A 17,918-nucleotide genomic window follows, 5' to 3' on the forward strand; every position below is an offset into this window, starting at 1 on the left:
GGCCGCCGCGGCGCAGCTCGTCGGGTCCCTTGGCGTAGAAGGTGTCGCACAGCCGGCCACACTCGTCGGGTGAGTCTAGGCGGATAGGGACGCAACAGTTAGCATCACGACGGCGATGGAGCAGGGCGAGCGTGCAGGGAGAATGTTCATGTAGCAAAGAGGAGGGCCGCAGCAAGGCTACCACCTGCCTCGCCAAGGTAGAACCGGTGCTCCATCATATCCTTGTGGCCGCACACGAAGTCAGAGAACATCATTCCAGTGAATGGGTCCACTGCGCCGCACTTGCACACATCGCACGCCCGGCACCGGCACTCTCCGCACTGCTCGGCTGAGCAGCCAGCCTCGCAGCTCTCGCGCTCGAGCTCTGGTACACCTTTGCGATTGACGACACAAAAGCCCTTCTCGACAGTGGCGCCCGGAACGAGACTCGCTAGGGTGACGCTGAGCCCAAGCGTGACCAGCATGCCGCGGTTTGGGCGAGTGAGCACGCGCGGCGCCCGGCAGCAGTCCTTTCAGCGGCGGCGGGCGCTTGCGCGGTGTTTTTATTTTGTTTCTTTATGTTCATTCACAGATGCATGTAGGTTGATGAGAAACAAGAAGCACACATCCCACAGATAGGTTGACAAGAAACAAGAAGCTAACATCTTCACACAGGTAGGTTGATAAGAATTTTTACAACTAACGCAAGAGAGCGAATCAAGGAGGGAGGGTCGGGACCCTGGGAAGGCGAGGCCGAGGGGTGAGCCCTCAGGCGGGGGGTCTACTCGAACGTCTACGCAAGTGAGTGTAGAGGGGTGGTGTGGGGCGTGCAGTGTAGTGTTGAGCACTTGAGCACTGGATAGGGTCGATTCCGCATGGTACGGGACCCCTCGATCGTCTCGCGTGTAGTGTTCATTAGCTCCGAGTAGAGGGGGCGTCCTGCAGTTAAGGGGAAACCCGGTACGCGGGGCTAACCCTCGGAGACCTGTGTTTACTTTATGGCCCTCTCCCTGCGAACGCGCACCCCCCCCTAGGGGTCAGGGCTCTCTAGCCCGTAGCCCGATCCCGATCATCCGGCCCGCTGGGTGCGCTCTTAGCTTCCCGGCCCTGGATGTGAGGCTAATGACTGCACTCCAAGTGCTCCAAGTACGCAAGTACTCTCTCACACTTACCAGAACACGCTCTTCTCTCTTACTTACTAGGCACGGGACTGGCGCGCACTGGCACTAACACTAGGTTGATAAGCAACAATAAGCGCACATCGCAGACAGGGAGGGTGTGAGAGGCGGACCTAAGCGCTAAGGAAAGCCCTACATCTCTTTATTTACCACCCATTTAGTTAGTTAGTTGGGGTCCCGTACCATGCGGAATCGACCCTATCCATCCAGTGCTCAAGTGCTCAGGTAGGAAGGTGAAGAACAGCCAGGCTCGGACTGGACACCAACGCGGTATGGGTGGACGCGAGACAGATGATGACGAGACGCACGAGCGACACACAGACACAAACAAGCTCACAAGACACCAGCCCTGCCTGAGAGCCTGACTGCGCTCCCGCTCGACAGAGTTGGGTACGATTCACACAGACCTTGCTATTTCCGTTTCTTTCTGAGAGGTGAGGTCTTCATACCCTCACACAAAGGCACAAACAACCCCGGACCCAAGATCACGCACCATCAGAAGTTTCACGTTCACTCCAATCGTGAATCGATTCAACGCAGCGTCCCTGACCGAAACCGACACACGCTTGGACTTTGCAATGGTAGGCCGACATTTCACGCACGCAGTTAGCCTCACCTGCGCTGTGGAAAGGGAGGGACTGGAGCACGAGTGCCAAAAGGCGGAGCAGGCCCTCGCCGCGCGGCAGAGCGAGCTTCGCGCCGCACAGGCCCGTCTGCAGGATGAGGAGGCCGAGGCGGCGAGGAGGGGAGAGCCCGACCCGGCGGCACTGCAGAGGGCGGTGTCTGCGATGACGAGGAAAGTGGAGGCGCAGATTGCTGACGCGTCCATCGCTCTCGTGCAGCGGCGTGAGGATCTGAAGCAGCTCATGCAGGGCAAGCGGTGTCAGCTCGCGGCGGCGGTGGGTGGGAACGCGAGGGAATACTACCGATCCAACCACGCGCAGTTGCGAGCGCTACGGAGGGAGCAGACGAGGGCCGCGACCGACGACGGCGACACTCGGGCGGCCAGAAGGAGGGCCGAGGACACCGACCGCTCCATCGCGCAGCTGGCGACGCAACTGCATCAGCTTCGGCGCGCAGTGGCTGACGCGAGAGCTGAGCGTGACTCGCTGCTGCGGCAGCCACGCTGACTGTTGCTCCTCAACGGAGGCCAGCTCGCTCTATCTGTCGAAGAGACAGAGACAGACAGGCTGAGACAGACAGACGAGAGAACGGCGGCGCGGGGGCAGGGGCCGCGGGGGGCAGAGGCACGCGCGCGGGGGGGCAGAGGCAGCACTTGGCAGAGCTAGAGCGGAGAGCGGTTCCAAGTGATCAGTAGTGTACACGTGCAAAAGCTGCCTTCGCCAAAATGATTCAACAATACTACACACACGCTCACCAATAGAGGTACCACGCTTCGCCGCACCGGATCCCAAACCCCTGCATTGTGACGCGCCGCGCGCGCAGGTCCCACGTGGGCCGCCAGCCGCCCCACTCGCCCACCTGCGAGCAGGGGAAACGGGAGGTCGGTGTGTCTACCCGCTAGGTGCGTGGGCGAGGGCGGGTCGCGCCTGGTGAATGATCAGGCCCGAGTGTACCACGAGCCGGCCCACCTTGTACACCTCTCGCCGCATCACGGCGCACGTGTCGGCGCACCACGCCCACTCGTCCCCTACGTGGTCCGCGCAGCCCTGCCTCTTGCTGCGGAAGGCGACGTAGTTGAGGCCCGCCTCGCCCTGGTCCGAGGGCGGCAGCGCCAGCGGCAGCGTGAAGGAGATGCGGGACCTGCTCTCGCACTCGGCCAGCCAGGGGAGCTGCTCGCTCAGCCCGCCCGTCCCGTTGGCCGTCATGCTGTTCCACTCGTCGTCGACGTGCCTGGCAGCCATGCTCCCGATCCACTCATCACTCAGCCCACCGCCATGCTGCTCCACTCAACATGACTGGGAACGAATCTCGGCTCATCTCGGCCAACCTCGGCCAGCTCTGCCGTCTCGGCTGTTCTCGGCTAATCTCGCGCATGTTAAAGACGGGGAACTGCCACGCTGCGTGCGAGTAGATGTAGTGGAAGCCCGGCAGGGAGAGGCCGGGGGCGAAGCGGACTGGCCCGTCCCTCAGCGACTGCTCCAGGATGTCCCGCACGTCCTCGAGCAGCCCTCCAAAGGCGGCCTTCAGGTATTCCCGCTCCGTCTCCATCGCCCGCTCGTAGGAGGTGCGAGAGGTGAGCGGCGGCGCGCCGCCCGTCTTGTTCTTGTGGTACGCCCAGTACGGCCCCACCGTGAAGAAGGGCAGCGGCCCCGCCGTATCTGAAATGTGGATGAGTCTGTCCGCCGGGACGGACGCCACGATCGCGGCTGCCTCTTCGGGCGTGAGAACCTGCCGGCGGAACATCTCGCTCTTCGCCCACGGCGAAGAGCCGTTCGCCTGCGGACGAGCCGGAGGGCAGGTCCAGGTCGGTCCTCTCGGACTCTCAGACGCTTCGCAGAAGTGTCTCTCGGAAGCACCGTGTACGAGTAGGATTGCCGGCAGAGCCGCTCGGTCAGCTGAGGAATAAGGCGGCGCTTGGCGATCGCAAAGAGCTGGTGCGTGGCGAGCGCGAGAATAACTGGGCTGGCGGCGGCGCAGCCACGAGCGCGGCGGCCGCCTGGGAACGTGCGGCGGATGCGTCATCAGTGCGTCCACGGTATAAGGTGGCCGCTGCTCCTTGGGCGCAGCGATGAGAAGCGGCAGAGCACACTGTTTTAGTGTGTCGCGGCGTCTCGGAGGCGCCTCTCACCTATTGCGACGGCCCTCAGCCATACGAGCAGCAGCGCGACGACGAGGAGCGGGACGGCGACGGTGGCGGGTGTGAGCTGCGTATAGCCAAAGTAGGGAACGAGGAGGAAGCGGACGCCCCCGGAGGCGTTCAGGAAATGCATGAAGAAGTCAGCACTGGGTCCCAGGAAGGCGATGCGATGACGGCTTAGTGTGAGCTTACGCACGAAGGCAGATCGCTAGAGTAGGAGCTGACCGACCCTCGCGTCCGGTGTTCACCGACGGCCGGGCGGGCCACCCGCCCACGCGCCGCCCACGTGCAACGCGGCGCGCGCAAACTCGCCCGCCGACTGCAGCCGCCAGTTCACAGCCTTGTTATTGAGAAGAAAATACCTCCTATGGCGCTGTGCGCTGGCCTGTGAGAGGTTGAGGTGCGAGCCCTGGAGGCCCTGGGGATGGGGGGGGACTACCCGCGGGCTTAGAAGGCCCGCGCGCAGGGGGGTGGGGCATTGAGACCGGTCATGAATGAGTGCGCGACACGCATGTTGCGAGCAGCGTTGTTGATGTTTTGCGCATCGCCACTGACGGCGGCGCGCGAGAGCTGTTGCGAGTGGTGTTGGGCGAAGCCCCGGGCGCTGCTGGAGGCTGTGCCGTAGTCGGTGCGGTCGACGGCGCTCGGGCTGCCGACCTCTTTGGCGAAGTTGAAGATGATTCTCTTGGTTGGCGGCGCGATGCCGCCCTGGCTTTCGACGAGACAAATTTTGACGATTCCGTTCTTGACATGGAGCGCGTCGTAGTACTGTCCCTTGTGCTCTTTGACCCAGCCTTTGCCGGTCGCATGGACGAGCGGGCCCTGTGACTTGTGGCCGCGCTCTTTGCACCCAAGAACCTTGAGCAAGGTTTGGTCGAGGGTGTTGCCGAAGCCAAACTTTGTGGCCCAGTGACGCACAGCATCCGCCGTGTGCCGCCGAGCCCTGCCCAGCCTGCCTCGTCTTTGTGAGGGCGCTAGGCACAGCCTTGTTATTCTTCTCGGTGCCTTGTTATTGAGAAGAAAATACCTCGTCTACGCCAGTTCACGTACAGTGGGTTGCGGGCATTAAGAAAACAGGATTGCGGCACGCCGCCGTTTTCTAAGCCTTTCCACAGCCCTCACCCACCCCACGCCGTGGTTTCTTAGCTGCTCCGGCCGTACCATGCGGAATCGACGACCCTATCAAGTGCTCAAGTGTCAAGAGCTCAAGCTCCGGCCGGCACTCAAGCAGAGCCGGCCCGAAGGATTTTTAGGTAAGTAAGAGGTAAGCTGCGGTCCGCGAGGGCGATGCCAGAGTCTGCCGCCGAGTCGGCTCTCTGGATGACGGGAAGACGCACACAAGGTCACAAGCCTCCATCCACTCGCACTCCACTCAGAACACCGCAGACTTGGAAAGTGACAAGTGCGCGCGCCGCAGGCGAGGAGAAATTTGCGGGCGGGGCTCCAGTTCACACTCGTGTCTGGCTGGCCTTTTCTTCGGGGCCGCGCCTGCGGCGCGCTGTGGTTTCTTAGATTTTCGCGGAAATCGCTTGGTAGGGTTTCTTACTGGTACGTTTTCTTCATGCCCGCAACCCACTGTAAACGCACATCCCCGGGCCCCGAAATCGCACAGTGATGACAGTGACATGCAACACGGGGTCCGCCAGTTCACAGATAGGTTGATAAGAAACAACGCTTTTCGCAGACTCCCTTGTTATTGAGAAGGAAATACCTCCTAAAAGAAAGAAAGAAAACAGACACCCCAAGGGAGGGATGGGAGGACGGCACGCCGCCACCACACAGGGATTTTAAGGAGAGGTGTGTGATGCGCTAGCCGTCGCCCACCCTAGGGAGTCTGCCTCTTCCTATCTCTCTTCGCAGTCTCTCGCCGCTTCTCGCTGCAACCTTCATGCCACCTCGCGGTCGTCCCACTCTCGTCGTTCTCTCCCTTGTCATTTCCTCCTCTGTCGCGTCGTTCTCTTCTGCCTCGTCCTGCGACGCCGCCGCCTGCCGGTCCCTTGTTCTCTCGCGCAAGTACCTCCTATGGCCCGCTCTCGCGCAGGTGTGTTTCTTCAATTTCAAGAATTCTTCCTTTCCTCGGTAGAGCACTTGCAAAGAGCTCTAACGGCACCCGGTACCGCTGCCGGTGCTCTCGCTGCGCTGCCGCAGTGCGCTCGCTCGCCGGCAGGAGTGACGACGGAGCAGTCGGCAGGCTACACTACTCAGCGAGAGCATGAGCGGCGAGTGGCTGCTGCGCCTCGACTCGAGCCTCTCCCCGCGGCCGACTCGGCCGGCCACGATCGGGCCGATCGCTGGCGGCAGGTCGCTCGTCGTCGGCCGCGACCCGAGCCGGTGTGACGTCGTTCTCGACTCGGCGGCCTTTCCCGGGCTCATCTCTCGGCAGCATGCTACGATCGTGCTCGAAGAGTCGGGCCCGGTCCTACGAGACTCGTCTCTCAACGGCGTCGGGGTCGACGGAGGCCGCACCGCACGCGGCGAGGCGCAGCACGTCCCGCTGCGGGACGGCTCGACTCTGGTCTTTGGGGTTCGCGGCTCTGCGACAGAGTTCGTCTACCGCGTGGCTCAGCGGCAGACCGAGACAAACCCGCAAGCCACGGCTATAGCACCAGAGGGGAGTGAGGAGATCCACACACTCGACACACTGGGTGGCAGCGACGACGACGACAATGGCTGCATCGGTCCGGCGGTAGCTTCCGATGGCGGGGCCCCGCTCGCGTCAGCGGCGGCGCCTGCGGCTGCGCCGGAGGAGCTCATGGTGGAGGAGCTGCAGTGCTGCATCTGCGCAGAGCTGCTCGTGCGGCCGTGCCAGCTCCGCTGCTCGCACTCGTTTTGCTCGCCCTGCATCTACGACTGGGAGCGCCGCTCGCGCACGTGCGTCATCTGCCGCGAGGAGCTCGAGGAGGCGCCTCCGCAGCCCGTCCGGCTGCTCGACGGCCTCACGCAGAAGCTGGCCGCGCGCTGCCTCTCCGCCGAGGAGAAGGAGGAGTGGGAGGGGCGCGCGGCCGATTGGGACGGGCGCGCCTCGCAGGCCCGGCAGGTGTGGGGCACGCTGCCGCCCAAGCCCGCCCCTGCGGGGCCGCCCGTCCATCGGCACGTCGTCTCGAGGGTGGGAAGCGGAGGGGCCGTCTCGACGTGCCGCCGCTGCCTGCGCCCGATCGCCGCGGGCAGCCTCAAGCTCGGCGTGCGGTCGCACATCCCGCTCTTCAACCACACCGTCGTCTCGTGGCACCACACGAGCTGCCTCCCGCTGCCCGCCGCGCTGCTCGCCGACGGCGACCGCTGCGCGACGGAGGCGGACGCCGCCGCGCTCCTCGACGAGCGGCTCGACGGCGCGACGACCGTCCTCGCACCCGAAGAGCGCCGCGCCCTCGCCGCCCAGCTGCTGGCGGACCCGCCCCCCGCCCGCAGCAAGGCGGCGGCGGCGGGGCGGCGCGAGGGCCGCCAGCAGGGCCGGCGAGAGCCAAGCAGGAACGTGGCCCCGCGCAGGCGCTGAGAGATGAAGCAGTGAACGGACAGAACGCCGTTTTCCCCGGATGCAGGGATGCATGCCCCGTCGTGATGTGTGGAATGGAATAGTGGGTAGAGCTGCGCGCTATTTTTCTCGTTGACCGCGCAGGATTCGGGGAAGGGTGGCTAATGCCTAATCGCTAAAGGGCTCTCTGCCCGCAAGCGGCGCCCCCGCGTCGCAGGCAGCCCGCGCCGCCGCGCGCGTCGCACAGGACCACAGTCCACGCAGTCGCAGACCCAGAGCGGACGCGGTACCATTGACAAATCCGCTGGTATTGCTGAAAATATCTCTCTCTGCAATGTACCCCCCCACACGTGCACACGAGACGAACAAATAGCAAAATCCGAAAGCATGCCGAGATTTTTTTGAAAAGCACTGTCTGTCTTGTATCTTGAATACCGTGGCGAGACTTGGAGCAGTCGGTAACCTCACGAGACTGCGATCTGCGTGATGACCCGAGGAGTACGACTCCGTGCAAGCCTTCAGCTGGTCCCGGTTTACACCAGAACCTCCGCCAAATCCTTCCTTTAACGTTCTCGGGGTGTGGGGAGTACATGACAACTTGTGTGCACGCGTGCAGGCTGAACAACGGGCCTCTCAGAAGGTTCAGACGCCAGACAGCTAGCGGGACAAAAGATTCTCGCCAATCCAGATACACAAACTTGCCCCCTCGCCCCACGCCGCCACGCGGCGTGGTGCCACCCTCGCCCGAAAATGAACGAAGAGGAACCCGCGCGCCCGAACCCGCTTCTACTTGGGTTTGTCCGCGACACATCGCGGGAAGAGACAGGCCCTTTTCTCGCGCCGGCACGGGGTGCCCATCCCATATCACCCCCGCCGGGACGTGAGAACCGAGGCTATCCTCGTATAACAATCTGAGTCTGCACTCGTGCGTCCCCATGGCTCTCCTGATTTCCCTGAGCTCATCTCGTCGTCTTCTCCGACGCATCGCCACGGTTTACTCCTCGACCGGTCCTACCCAGATCGCGACGGCTCAATCCTGTCCTTGAATCACGAGGAGGTCGATTTCGAGGCGGCCCTAGCGGAGGCGGAGGCGGAGGCGGCTGCGGCAGAGGCCGCGGCGGAGGCTGCTGCAAGGGCCGCCGCTGCCGCCGCCGCCGCGGCTCGTGAGAAGCGAGCCAAGGCGCGCCTGGCTGCCGCAGAAGCCGCCAATTCAAAGGCGCTGCAGATAGCGGCAAATTCAAAGTCGCCGGCAATGTCGGCGGCGCCGACGCCGACGCTGCCGCCTGCACCGGCTGCACCGGCGACGCCGCCGCAGCCGCCTGCACCGGCTGCACCGGCGACGCCGCCGCCACGGGCTGCGACGTCGGACGCACCGCAGGCTCCGGTGCGAGTGCCAGCGCTGCCCGGCGGCTGGGTGATGGAGGCGCAGCGCGTGAGCGTGTGCCGGCTGGAGGAGCTGGCAGAGGCGCACGACGCAACCCAGTGCGGGAGCGAGGAGTGGGTGGCGGCCAAGCACGCGCCGCTGTTTGCGCAGGACAGCGCGCTAATGTTTGGGCACTACGACGCCAAGTTGCGCTGCGACGGCCTCGTCGCCGAGATCCAGCTCACGCCCACGCCCGACCGCTCCTCTTCCCGGCGCTCCACCTCGACCTCCTCGCCCGCGTCGCCCTCCTCGCCCCCGCCGACTCCGGGCTGGGCCGACGACGTCGACGACGACTGGGCCGCCACCAGCGCCTCGCCTCTGGGAGGGGAGTGGAGCCGCGTGCTCCGCGTCTCGGTCTCCTGGCGGCGGTACGAGCTCGTCCTGCTGACGCAGCGGGACGCGTCCGGCTGCGAGCTGGCTCTGACCCGCCCCCGCCGCGTCCGACTCCGCGTGCTCTCTCGTGCCGAGCTGTGGGACTGGGTTCAGCGCTTCCCGCCCACGCTGGTCGACCCGGCGGCATGTGCGGCACTCGCGAAGACAGAGCCGGACGCGTCAAAGACGCAGAGGCTCCGCCTCGCCGCCGCGTACGTGTCGTCGCGCCCGCCAGCCCTTCACTCCGTCCGGCCCTGCTTTGCCTGAGGCTGAAGCCCGAGCGGCGGTTGGGTAGCCGTCTCTCGTCATGCCCGACACACCCACAAGCATGAACCATGATGCCGCGATACCTTTCTTTTTAGTACGTGTACTTTTCGCTTACTGGGAGCACAGGGTCTCTCCTTTTTGTATGTATGTTTTTTGTTAGGTTAGGTTAGGTAGGAAGGTGAAGAACCCTCGGACTGGACACCAACGCGGTATATGGGTGTCTGTCAAGTAACAGAAAAGAAAATAAAAGCAAGCAAAAATTGCAGTAACAGCCAGCAACAGAAAAGAATTTAGACAAAGCAACTCTCTCTCACAGCAGACAGGCTCGACACAGGTGCGAACTGGCCGTGCTAGTACTATCAACAGAAAAGAAAAATAAAAGGGCGATGGTCGCCGCGGGCGGGCTAGCTCTCGTCGTGCCCTGCTACAACGAGGAGGAGCGGCTCCGCTCCGCTGCGTTTGTCTCGTACCTCGCAGAGACGCCCACGGTGCGGCGCGGCCGCCGCCCGCTTGCCTTGTGAGGCCCGCAACCAGGTCTTTTCTGCCACGCGTGGTAGGTGCGTCTGATCTTCGTGGATGACGGCTCGTCCGACGGCACGGTGCCCCTCCTGCAGAAGCTCGTCGCGGCCGCGGCCGGCGGCGCGGAGCTGCTGCAGCTGCCTCAGAATTGCGGCAAGGCAGAGGCGGTGCGGCGCGGGATGCTGCACGCGCTCGAGAGCGACGCACAGTATGGCGCGGTCGGGTTCTGGGACTCGGACCTCGCCACGCCCCTCTCCGCCGTCGCCGAGCTGCACTCCGTCCTCTGCAGCAACCCAGCCCTGCAGATGGTGCAAGGTGTGCGCGCGCGCTCCGCTCGGCAGTCGGCAGTGAACAGCATCCCTTCAAACGGTGGTGTGAAAAGGCGCGCGCGTCGCCCTCCTCGGTCGGAAGATCCGCCGCTCCCCAAAGAGGCACTACGCCGGCCGCGTCTTTGCGACGCTCGCCTCGCTGGCGCCGGCCCCGGCCTCCGCTCGGCACACCCGTGACACGCGTCTCTTCACAGCAGCTGCCGGTGTGAGCAGGTGCTCGACATGCCGGTGTACGACACGCAGTGCGGCGCAAAGATCTTCCGCACGACTCCGGCACTGCGGCGCCCTGCGGACGGCGCGGAATCACGGCCAACCCGTCACTGATGAGTCGAGTACCTCAGGCGCTGCGCACCGTGCTGACGGCGCCTTTCCTCACGCGATGGGTGCCCTTCAGCGCACGGGGGTGAGGCCTCCTCTTGCACTACGGCCCCACACCGGCCGCACCGGTCTCTAGGTCTTCGACGTCGAGATGATTGCGCGCTTCTCCGCGCTGCACCGCACCTCGACCACCACCTCCTCCACATCCACCGCCGACGCCAAGAGCGACGCTGCCCCGCCCTCGCCCTCGGCCTCCTTCGAGGCGCCTCCTCTCTCCACACCGCGGCGGGGGCGTCGACTCGGCGCCTCTTCACGCGGGCACGCGTGAGCAGGTCCTGACTGCCGCCGGCCCCGCCGCCGCCACGCCCGCCGCCGCCGCCAGCGGCGAGGCGCTGCTCGGAGGCGGCACCGAGTCGGCAGCCGAGACGGCGTCCTTCGAGCACTGCATCTTCGAGTGCGTTTCGGCCGCCGCCGCCTCCGCGAGGTGACGGCGGCCTCACAGCTCCGCGCCCTGAGCAGGTTCCCGCTGCACGAGTGGGTCGACGTCGCCGGCTCGAAGCTGCGCCTGACCGACGTGGCTCGCATGGCGTACGGGCTCTGCCAGATCTACGCCACCTACTTCCTCCACGAGTGGCCCTCGGGCGAGCCTTGCACCGCCGCCCAGGCGACTCCAAGTTGGCTCGACCTCGGCTAGCACGGCCGGCTAGCACCTCCACCTCGGCTCCACTTCGGCTAGCACCGCCGGCTGCATCTCCCGCCGCTGAGATCGCCCTCTCCTCACCTCGCAGGCGACGGCACGGCGCTTGCTCTTCGCCTGGGGTGCGCTGCTCTGCACCCTGCTCGCCACCCTCGCCGCGCCGCTGTTGTGGTGGCGCCTCCTCTGAGCGCCGCTTCTCTGATGGCGCAGCGCTGTGGCGAGGCCGCACCGCCCGCACCGCCCTTGCGCTTGTCTTTATTTGCCGGCTGTGGCGGCGCCGTTTGTGTTTTGAGCGGCGCGTGAGCATTACACTCGAGTGAGACATATTGAGCCACCTGTCGTGGCAGATGTGATCTCAGATGAGAGAGAGACACGCTTGTGTGATATCTGATGTGGCGCGAGATGATGGCGGAGAGATATGATCACGTGTCGAAAAAACAAAACAACGTGAAAGGCCTGGACGCGGCACATGCGCGCGTGCCACCACCGACAAGCGACGACATGGGCGCCCACGGCCACGCCTCTAAGTAAGAGCTAGTTCGAGCACGAGCGAGCCAACGACCCGGCTCGCCCAAGTGTGCTGACTGTGGTCTGCACGGCCGGCCGCGCCCGCCAAGAGAGGGATGGGGAGAGAGGGGGAGCAGCGCATCACTTTGACTCGACGGCCAGTCGCTTGAGATGGTCCATGAACACCTACTCGCGGCCAGAGGTGTGAAGAGGGGCAGCTCGGCGCGGGTCGCGGGAGAGGGCGCGTGAAGACTTGGAACGAGACGTCGTCAGTGAAGAGGAAGTCGGACGAGGCGGCGCCTGCTCACGGGTGCTCACGGGTGTGCGCGTCAAGAGGCGGACTTCACACACCCCGCTCCGGGAAGGAGACGGAGTCGAGCGAGGGGCGGGACCGGGCTGCGACGGGCTGTGCGCGGCTGTGTCTGGGTTGCGTCCCGGCTGCTTCTCGGCGGTGTCTCGGCTGCATGCTCACCCGACTGCGACGAGTTATGCGTGACCGACGGGTTGAGCTTCGCGAGCAGGAAGCGGGCCTGCGAGCCGTACTGGTCGCACTCGATGTACATCGGCACGGGGAAGCGCTGCTGCAGCAGCTCGGCCGCGTCCTCCTTGGGCGCCGAGAGGAGCTCGCGGAAGTTCTGGTGCTCTGCGGTCTCGTGGTAGCCCTGCTTGCGCCACGCGGAGATCGTCTCGCCGTGGTAGACGATGACGTGGAAGAAGGTGTCGAGCAGCAGGATGCGGTCGGGGGCGATGGAGGTGACGTCGAGCAGCACGGGCACGGGCGGGCCTGTGGCGGCACCGGGCCCGGGGAGGGACTGCTCACGGCCGAGGGGCGCGGCGAGGGGCACACGCGGGCATGGGGGCGGTCGGGCCCCTCGGGCGAATCTGCGTCTCGGCTGCATCTCGGCGGCATCTCGGCTGCATCTCGGCTGCATCTCGGCGGCATCTCGGCGGCATCTCGGCGGCATCTCGGCTGCATCTCGGCGGCATCTCGGCGGCATCTCGGCGGCATCTCGCCCTCGAAGGAGTAGGCGAGCAGCGTGGGCTGGATCATGATGAGCGAATTGGTCGTGTTTTCGCGCGCAAAGATGAGGCGGTAGTACGTGGTCTCGTCAGGCGAGTTGCCAAAGACCTAGAGCCGAAGTGGCGTTGAAGTGGAGCCGAAGTGGCGTTGAAGTGGAGGCGAAGTGGCGTTGAAGTGGAGGCGAAGTGGAGGCGGAGTGGAGCCGAGGTGGGACCGAGGTGGAGCCGCGGTGTAGCCGAGGTGGAGGTGCGTGGTCGCTGGGCCTGCAGGAACTGCGAGCGGCGCAAGTGGAACATGAACTGCGGGTAGATGGAGAAAGCGGACGAGAGGCGGAACGAGGCGGGGTCGTCCTTGCGGTAGTCCGCAAACTTGCCAACCAGCCGGATCAGCATGCGGTCGATCCAGCGAAGGATGTCGAACGCCTGAGGAGGTCGGCGCTCCATCCTGAGAGATCCGCCAGCCGGTGCGGGTCGATCCAGCGGAGCAGTGACCGCGCCTCCTCCGTCTGCGTCTTGTGCGAAGCGATGCGCGCCATCAGCACCGCCGCGGCCTCCTGGTCGAAGCCGCGCGCCATCTCGCCCGCCTGCGCCGCCTCGGCCCAAGGCCGCGCCAGCGTGGTGACGCGCAGCCGGTACTGGCCCGACGAGTGCTGGTACGAGGTGAGCAGCTGCAGGTAGCGCTGCCCGCCCGCCTGCTGCTGCTGCTGCCCTCCGCTCTGCGCCGCCATCTCGAAGTAGAGCGCGAGCGTGGTGTCCTCGTCGAGCCCGCCCACGCTCCACGCATTCGTGTTGCCGAGCCCGATCTCCGTCTCCCCTGCTCGAGGCGCAGCGCCGAGATCGCGCCGAGATCGCGCCGAGATCGCGCCACTTAGCCCCGCCCTCCGCCTCTCCGCGCCGAGAGCCATCTCTCGGCGGTCTCTCGGCGATCTCCCGGCTACGTCTCGCCGACGTTGTTCGACTTTTTGCCGAGCGAAGCGCAGTTGCCGATGGCGCCGCACACCTTGAACTCGTTCGAGGTGAGCACCTCGACCGTGCCTGCTCGCAGCAGCAGCCGGTGTGAAGGCGGCTCACCCGCCGGAGACACAGCCCCGTCTCAGGACCGCCTCCGAAAGCCATCCGCAGCGCCGTGCCCGACGCGTCGCGCGCGAAGACCTGCGAGAGCGACTGCTTGAAGATGTTGCCTAGGCGGGGGGCCAGAGGCAGCTCAGGGAGTGGCAAGAGCAGGCTGCAGCGAGAGCGCTGCTTGAGAGCTCTCGCCGGTGAAGGACTCGGACATGACCGTGTACCCGCCCGTCCGCTCGACCACGGCCCGCATCTCCGCCACGCCGACCTGTCCGCACCGCAACCCCGCTGTGAAGAGAGCGGCTCTCGCCTTGGCGACCTCCGCCGCCCCCCGCCTGGTCGAGCGCGCAGGCGAAGATGTCGAAGACATGCCCAACCTTGGGGTGGGGCGAGCCGTCGTGAGTCAGTCCTCGGCAGGTCACCGCTCACGAGGCGGTCGAGGGCGTGTGGCGGGCATTTTGAGGCGGAGATATGGGGAGACATGGGGAGACATGGGGAGACATGGGGAGACATGGGGAGATGTGGCGGGCCTTTGAGGCGCGCTGCGCCACTCCGGCGTAGTGCTTGAGCGCCTTCTTCATGTGCTTGACGTTGCCTGCAGGCAGGCTTGAGCGCAGGGTCTGGGAAGGGTCGAGCACGGACCCCGCCCTCGTTCAGAGGTCGACGCTGCCCGTCTCCTTCTCGATGTCGTGGTGCGACCGGATCGGCTCGGCCAGCGGGCAGCCAACCTGCTCACACCCCCCTCCTCACGCCGGCCCCTCACGGACCGCCCGCGCGGCAGGCAGACCCACCGTCTGCCCCGGCCCGATGGTGCACGGCCCGCCCGTGAAGAGCATCACGCGCGCGCCTAGCTCACGGACGGACAGCTGTGAACGGCGGCCGACCTTCGCCGCCGGTGCAGCAGCGCCGCGTCTCGCGCGCCCGTGTTTGGGAAGGCGAGCTCTAGCAGCGAGACGGCGATCGACGCGGCGGCGCCGGTGCAGCGCTGCGGCCGCGAATCGGAGGGCACCTGCGCACGAGGCGGCGCGAGGCTTGACTGCCGCGGCTGCTCGAGCAGGCTGCTCGAGCAGGCGGCGCGGGCTGGCGGGTCGTGGCGGACCGGCCACGGGTCTCGCCGCAGCTCGGAGAGGACGTTTGAGATTGCGAACTCCGCCTCCGAGATGGGCAGCAGGAAGCGGGCCGACGCAGAGCGGGCGTCCGCGGGGCCGCCCTGCCCCGCCGCCCTGCCGCCGCGGCCTGCACCTCCCGCGGAGATGCCTGCGCGGCACGGGGTAAGGGTCGGGGTCGGGCACGGGGCCGTGGGGAAGGCGGCGGGCAGGTGTGCGGCGGGGTGCGGCGGGGCGCCCAGCTGCTCGGCGAGCTGGGCCGGGGCCGGGTCCTTTGTCCCCTTGAAGGTGTAGCACCTGCGCAGCAGCGGCGCGCGCGGTGGGAAGAGGACTGGAGGCTGCCGGGTCTGTGCCTGCGACGTGTCGCACTTGGAGCAGTGCTCGAAGCCGAGCTCGTGGACTTGGACGACGGTGCCGAAGGTGATGAGGCCGATGAGCGCCGTCGGCGCCGCGGAGGCTAGCAGCTGCAGCACTTGCTCGAGCGAGTCCTTGAGCGCCTGCGGCTCGCGGCGCTGCGAGGTGGGCGGCGCTGGCTGCCTCTCGGCTGCCTCTCGGCTGCCTCTCGGCTGCCTCTCGGCTGCCTTTCGGCTGCCTCTCGGCTGCCTCTCGGCTGCCTCTCGGCTGTACGTGCCTGCAGCTCTGACTCCTCGAGGCAGGTGTCGACGACCCAGAGGAAGACGGGCGGGCCGGCGGGCGCACGGGGGAGCGCATACTCGATGGTGGTGTACTGCGGGGGAGGGGAGGGGCTGAGGGGCGGAGGGGGGGGGGGGGGGGCTGCGCACACGGGCGCTCCGAGGGCAGCCGGCAGAGAGAGGCGCCACGGTGCCGTCGGATCGGGGGAAGACGGCACACGACCATCTCCCTCCACCCCATCCCGCTGCGAGTGGGAGAGAGTGCAGGCTGCTCACGCACCGCTGGAAGCAAAAGGGACAGACCCAGATCTTGGCCTTGAAGTCGATGCGGCAATACGGGTTGAGCATCGCGGGGCACGTCCCCTTGCACATCACCGGCTCGTACGGCAGCAGCGGGAGGCCCTCAATCGCCTGGTGGTGGCGACGGCAGCGGTGGCGGCGGCACGGGCGGGCGGCGGTGAGAGCGGCGGTGAGGGCGACGGAGACGATGGCAGGCGATGTGGGAAGGCCAGCGGCGATCGCGGCGAGCTGGTGGCATTGGCCGGGAGGGAGGAGGTTTCACAGGCGGCCCGCGCCTTCAGCGGTGTGTACAGGCAGCCAAGGGGCACCACGATGCGCGTCGCCTCGAGGCGTGAGCTCGGCCACACGTTCCACGAGAAGCGCACGCCGTCGGTAGCCTCTACGTCGTGGAAGTCGCCCATGGCGGAGCGGAGTTCGCAAGCCCGTGGGCTAGAAAGCAGCAGCGCTGGGTACACCTAAGTCTCGGCGAAAGAATTCGATTCAACTCCACACCCCTCTCCGACGTGTCTGTCCTCGACCCAGCCCTAGCTTGGGATGTCCGTTGTATTTATTTATTTATTTATTAAAATCCCTGTGTGGTGGCGGCGTGCCGTCCTCCCATCCCTCCCTTGGGTTGTCCGTTTTCTTTCTTTCTTTCTGGCCCCTCCCTATGTGTAAGAGCGCGCACGAGTGGGTGTGCGAGCAATATCGAAAGACGGTGAGGAAAGCGGCGAGTCGCAATTGATCCATGTGCTGCTTGGCACGTCGATGGTGGTGGCGGAATGTGGTTGTGGGTGAGTGGCGGCAGCATGTGGGGGCCGTTAGCCTGCGTTTTCTTTCTTTCTTTGCGGCCCGTTGGATCTTCCATTTATTTCTTTGCGCGCACGAGAAAGGACGACAGCCGCCCGCCAGAGTTTTCTATCCTGGAGTTTCGTTGTAACCTTCTCTCTTAATATCATCGCAAACCCCGTCAGCAGTCCTCCTCCGGGAATGTACGTAAGAGCTACATACACTGAGAGAGGCCGACTGCGCTGAGTGGTAGGGCCCCCAAGGGCCTAGAAATCGCGCCTGCCTCTCCCTTTTCTCCCAGTAAGCTAAAAGTACACTGAAATATCTATCTGACACGCCGCAAGGACGCACACGAGGACGCACGTCCCTGGCACGTTCCAAATATGGCCATGATCGCCTCCTCAGAGCACTGGCTCGACTCGGCCCTTACGCTCCTTGCGGATAGCACTCGACTCAGCCAGTTCCTCGTCCTCTACCAGCTCGTCTTCCTGCTCGTCGTCCTGGCTTGCCTTGGTGCACAGCTTTTATTGACTGCCTGCTGCAACGTTTGGCGCCGCGAGGATGGGTTAGGCGGGGCCATGTGCCTTCAGCGGCACCGCCTCCCTAGCCTGGCGAAGCAGCGCTAGTCCTGGCGCGGCGGTACACGGGGATCGTGCTTCGTGGAGCCAGGCCCCGAGTCGCGGACAGCATGCATTCGAGAGATGGCGGCAGCGGGGGCTGAGCGACTGGGGCCCAAGAACAGATCAGAGTATACGACGGGCGTCCAGACATCCTGGCAGTCACGCTCGCCTTTGGCCCACCTTCCGCCGTGATGCCGCGATCACGGTGACAGTGTCAGCGTCACCACACTTTGAGAGAGCGGTGTGCCAGACCGGCCATAACGATGAGCCCTCTTGGACGGAAGACAAACCCCCCCTCGATCTCTCCTGTGTCATGCTATGCGCTGTGTGTGCAGCGCGCTGAGCAGATCGCCGGAGTATACAGCGTTGGGTGTGTGGGTGTTTCACAGCGGTTGCCAGCCCTCGCGGGGACCCGCGTCGAGACGCGCGCGAGGAGAGACGGCGCAGAGGGCGGGGGCGCGCGGGGAATCTCGGGGACTCGAAGTGTGTCTGAGGTGTGTGTTTGCGTTTTATTAAATGTTTTTGTTGTTTGGGCTTTTCGGATACGCCTCGGGCAGAGTTTCACCGCCAGCGGCCGGGAGGTCGTCG

At 65.3% G+C, this 17,918-nt stretch overlaps 5 protein-coding genes across 5 annotated transcripts; 3 read left to right on the forward strand and 2 right to left on the reverse strand.

Moving 5' to 3' along the window:
- Window positions 1–1,735: 1,735 nt before the first annotated feature.
- Window positions 1,736–2,287, forward strand: EMIHUDRAFT_227949 (hypothetical protein; the record flags this gene model as incomplete). Its single annotated transcript, XM_005787310.1, has 1 exon — window positions 1,736–2,287. The coding sequence occupies one exon, from the start codon at window positions 1,736–1,738 to the stop codon at window positions 2,285–2,287; it is 552 nt and encodes a 183-aa protein (XP_005787367.1).
- A 244-nt stretch (window positions 2,288–2,531) lies between these two features.
- Window positions 2,532–4,051, reverse strand: EMIHUDRAFT_110977 (hypothetical protein; the record flags this gene model as incomplete). Its single annotated transcript, XM_005787311.1, has 5 exons — window positions 2,532–2,639; window positions 2,750–3,011; window positions 3,172–3,557; window positions 3,638–3,777; window positions 3,910–4,051. 5 exons carry the CDS (start codon window positions 4,049–4,051, stop codon window positions 2,532–2,534), a joined length of 1,038 nt encoding a protein of 345 aa, XP_005787368.1.
- A 4,259-nt stretch (window positions 4,052–8,310) lies between these two features.
- Window positions 8,311–9,652, forward strand: EMIHUDRAFT_441074 (hypothetical protein). The gene has a single exon (XM_005787312.1). It carries the CDS (start codon window positions 8,643–8,645, stop codon window positions 9,450–9,452), a length of 810 nt encoding a protein of 269 aa, XP_005787369.1. The 5' UTR covers window positions 8,311–8,642; the 3' UTR covers window positions 9,453–9,652.
- A 186-nt stretch (window positions 9,653–9,838) lies between these two features.
- On the forward strand, window positions 9,839–11,312 carry EMIHUDRAFT_227953 (hypothetical protein; the record flags this gene model as incomplete). Its single annotated transcript, XM_005787313.1, has 5 exons — window positions 9,839–9,940; window positions 10,010–10,051; window positions 10,118–10,286; window positions 11,021–11,072; window positions 11,138–11,312. 5 exons carry the CDS (start codon window positions 9,839–9,841, stop codon window positions 11,310–11,312), a joined length of 540 nt encoding a protein of 179 aa, XP_005787370.1.
- A 651-nt stretch (window positions 11,313–11,963) lies between these two features.
- On the reverse strand, window positions 11,964–16,343 carry SEC23C (secretory protein 23C; the record flags this gene model as incomplete). Its single annotated transcript, XM_005787314.1, has 14 exons — window positions 11,964–12,008; window positions 12,076–12,122; window positions 12,295–12,606; window positions 13,264–13,727; window positions 13,781–13,877; window positions 13,943–14,023; window positions 14,224–14,281; window positions 14,396–14,499; window positions 14,769–14,913; window positions 15,004–15,307; window positions 15,380–15,498; window positions 15,710–15,737; window positions 15,923–16,053; window positions 16,251–16,343. 14 exons carry the CDS (start codon window positions 16,341–16,343, stop codon window positions 11,964–11,966), a joined length of 2,028 nt encoding a protein of 675 aa, XP_005787371.1.
- Window positions 16,344–17,918: the final 1,575 nt, after the last annotated feature.

This window comes from Emiliania huxleyi (assembly GCF_000372725.1).
Source record: "Emiliania huxleyi CCMP1516 chromosome Unknown EMIHUscaffold_143, whole genome shotgun sequence".
Taxonomy (NCBI): Eukaryota; Haptophyta; order Isochrysidales; family Noelaerhabdaceae; genus Emiliania; species Emiliania huxleyi.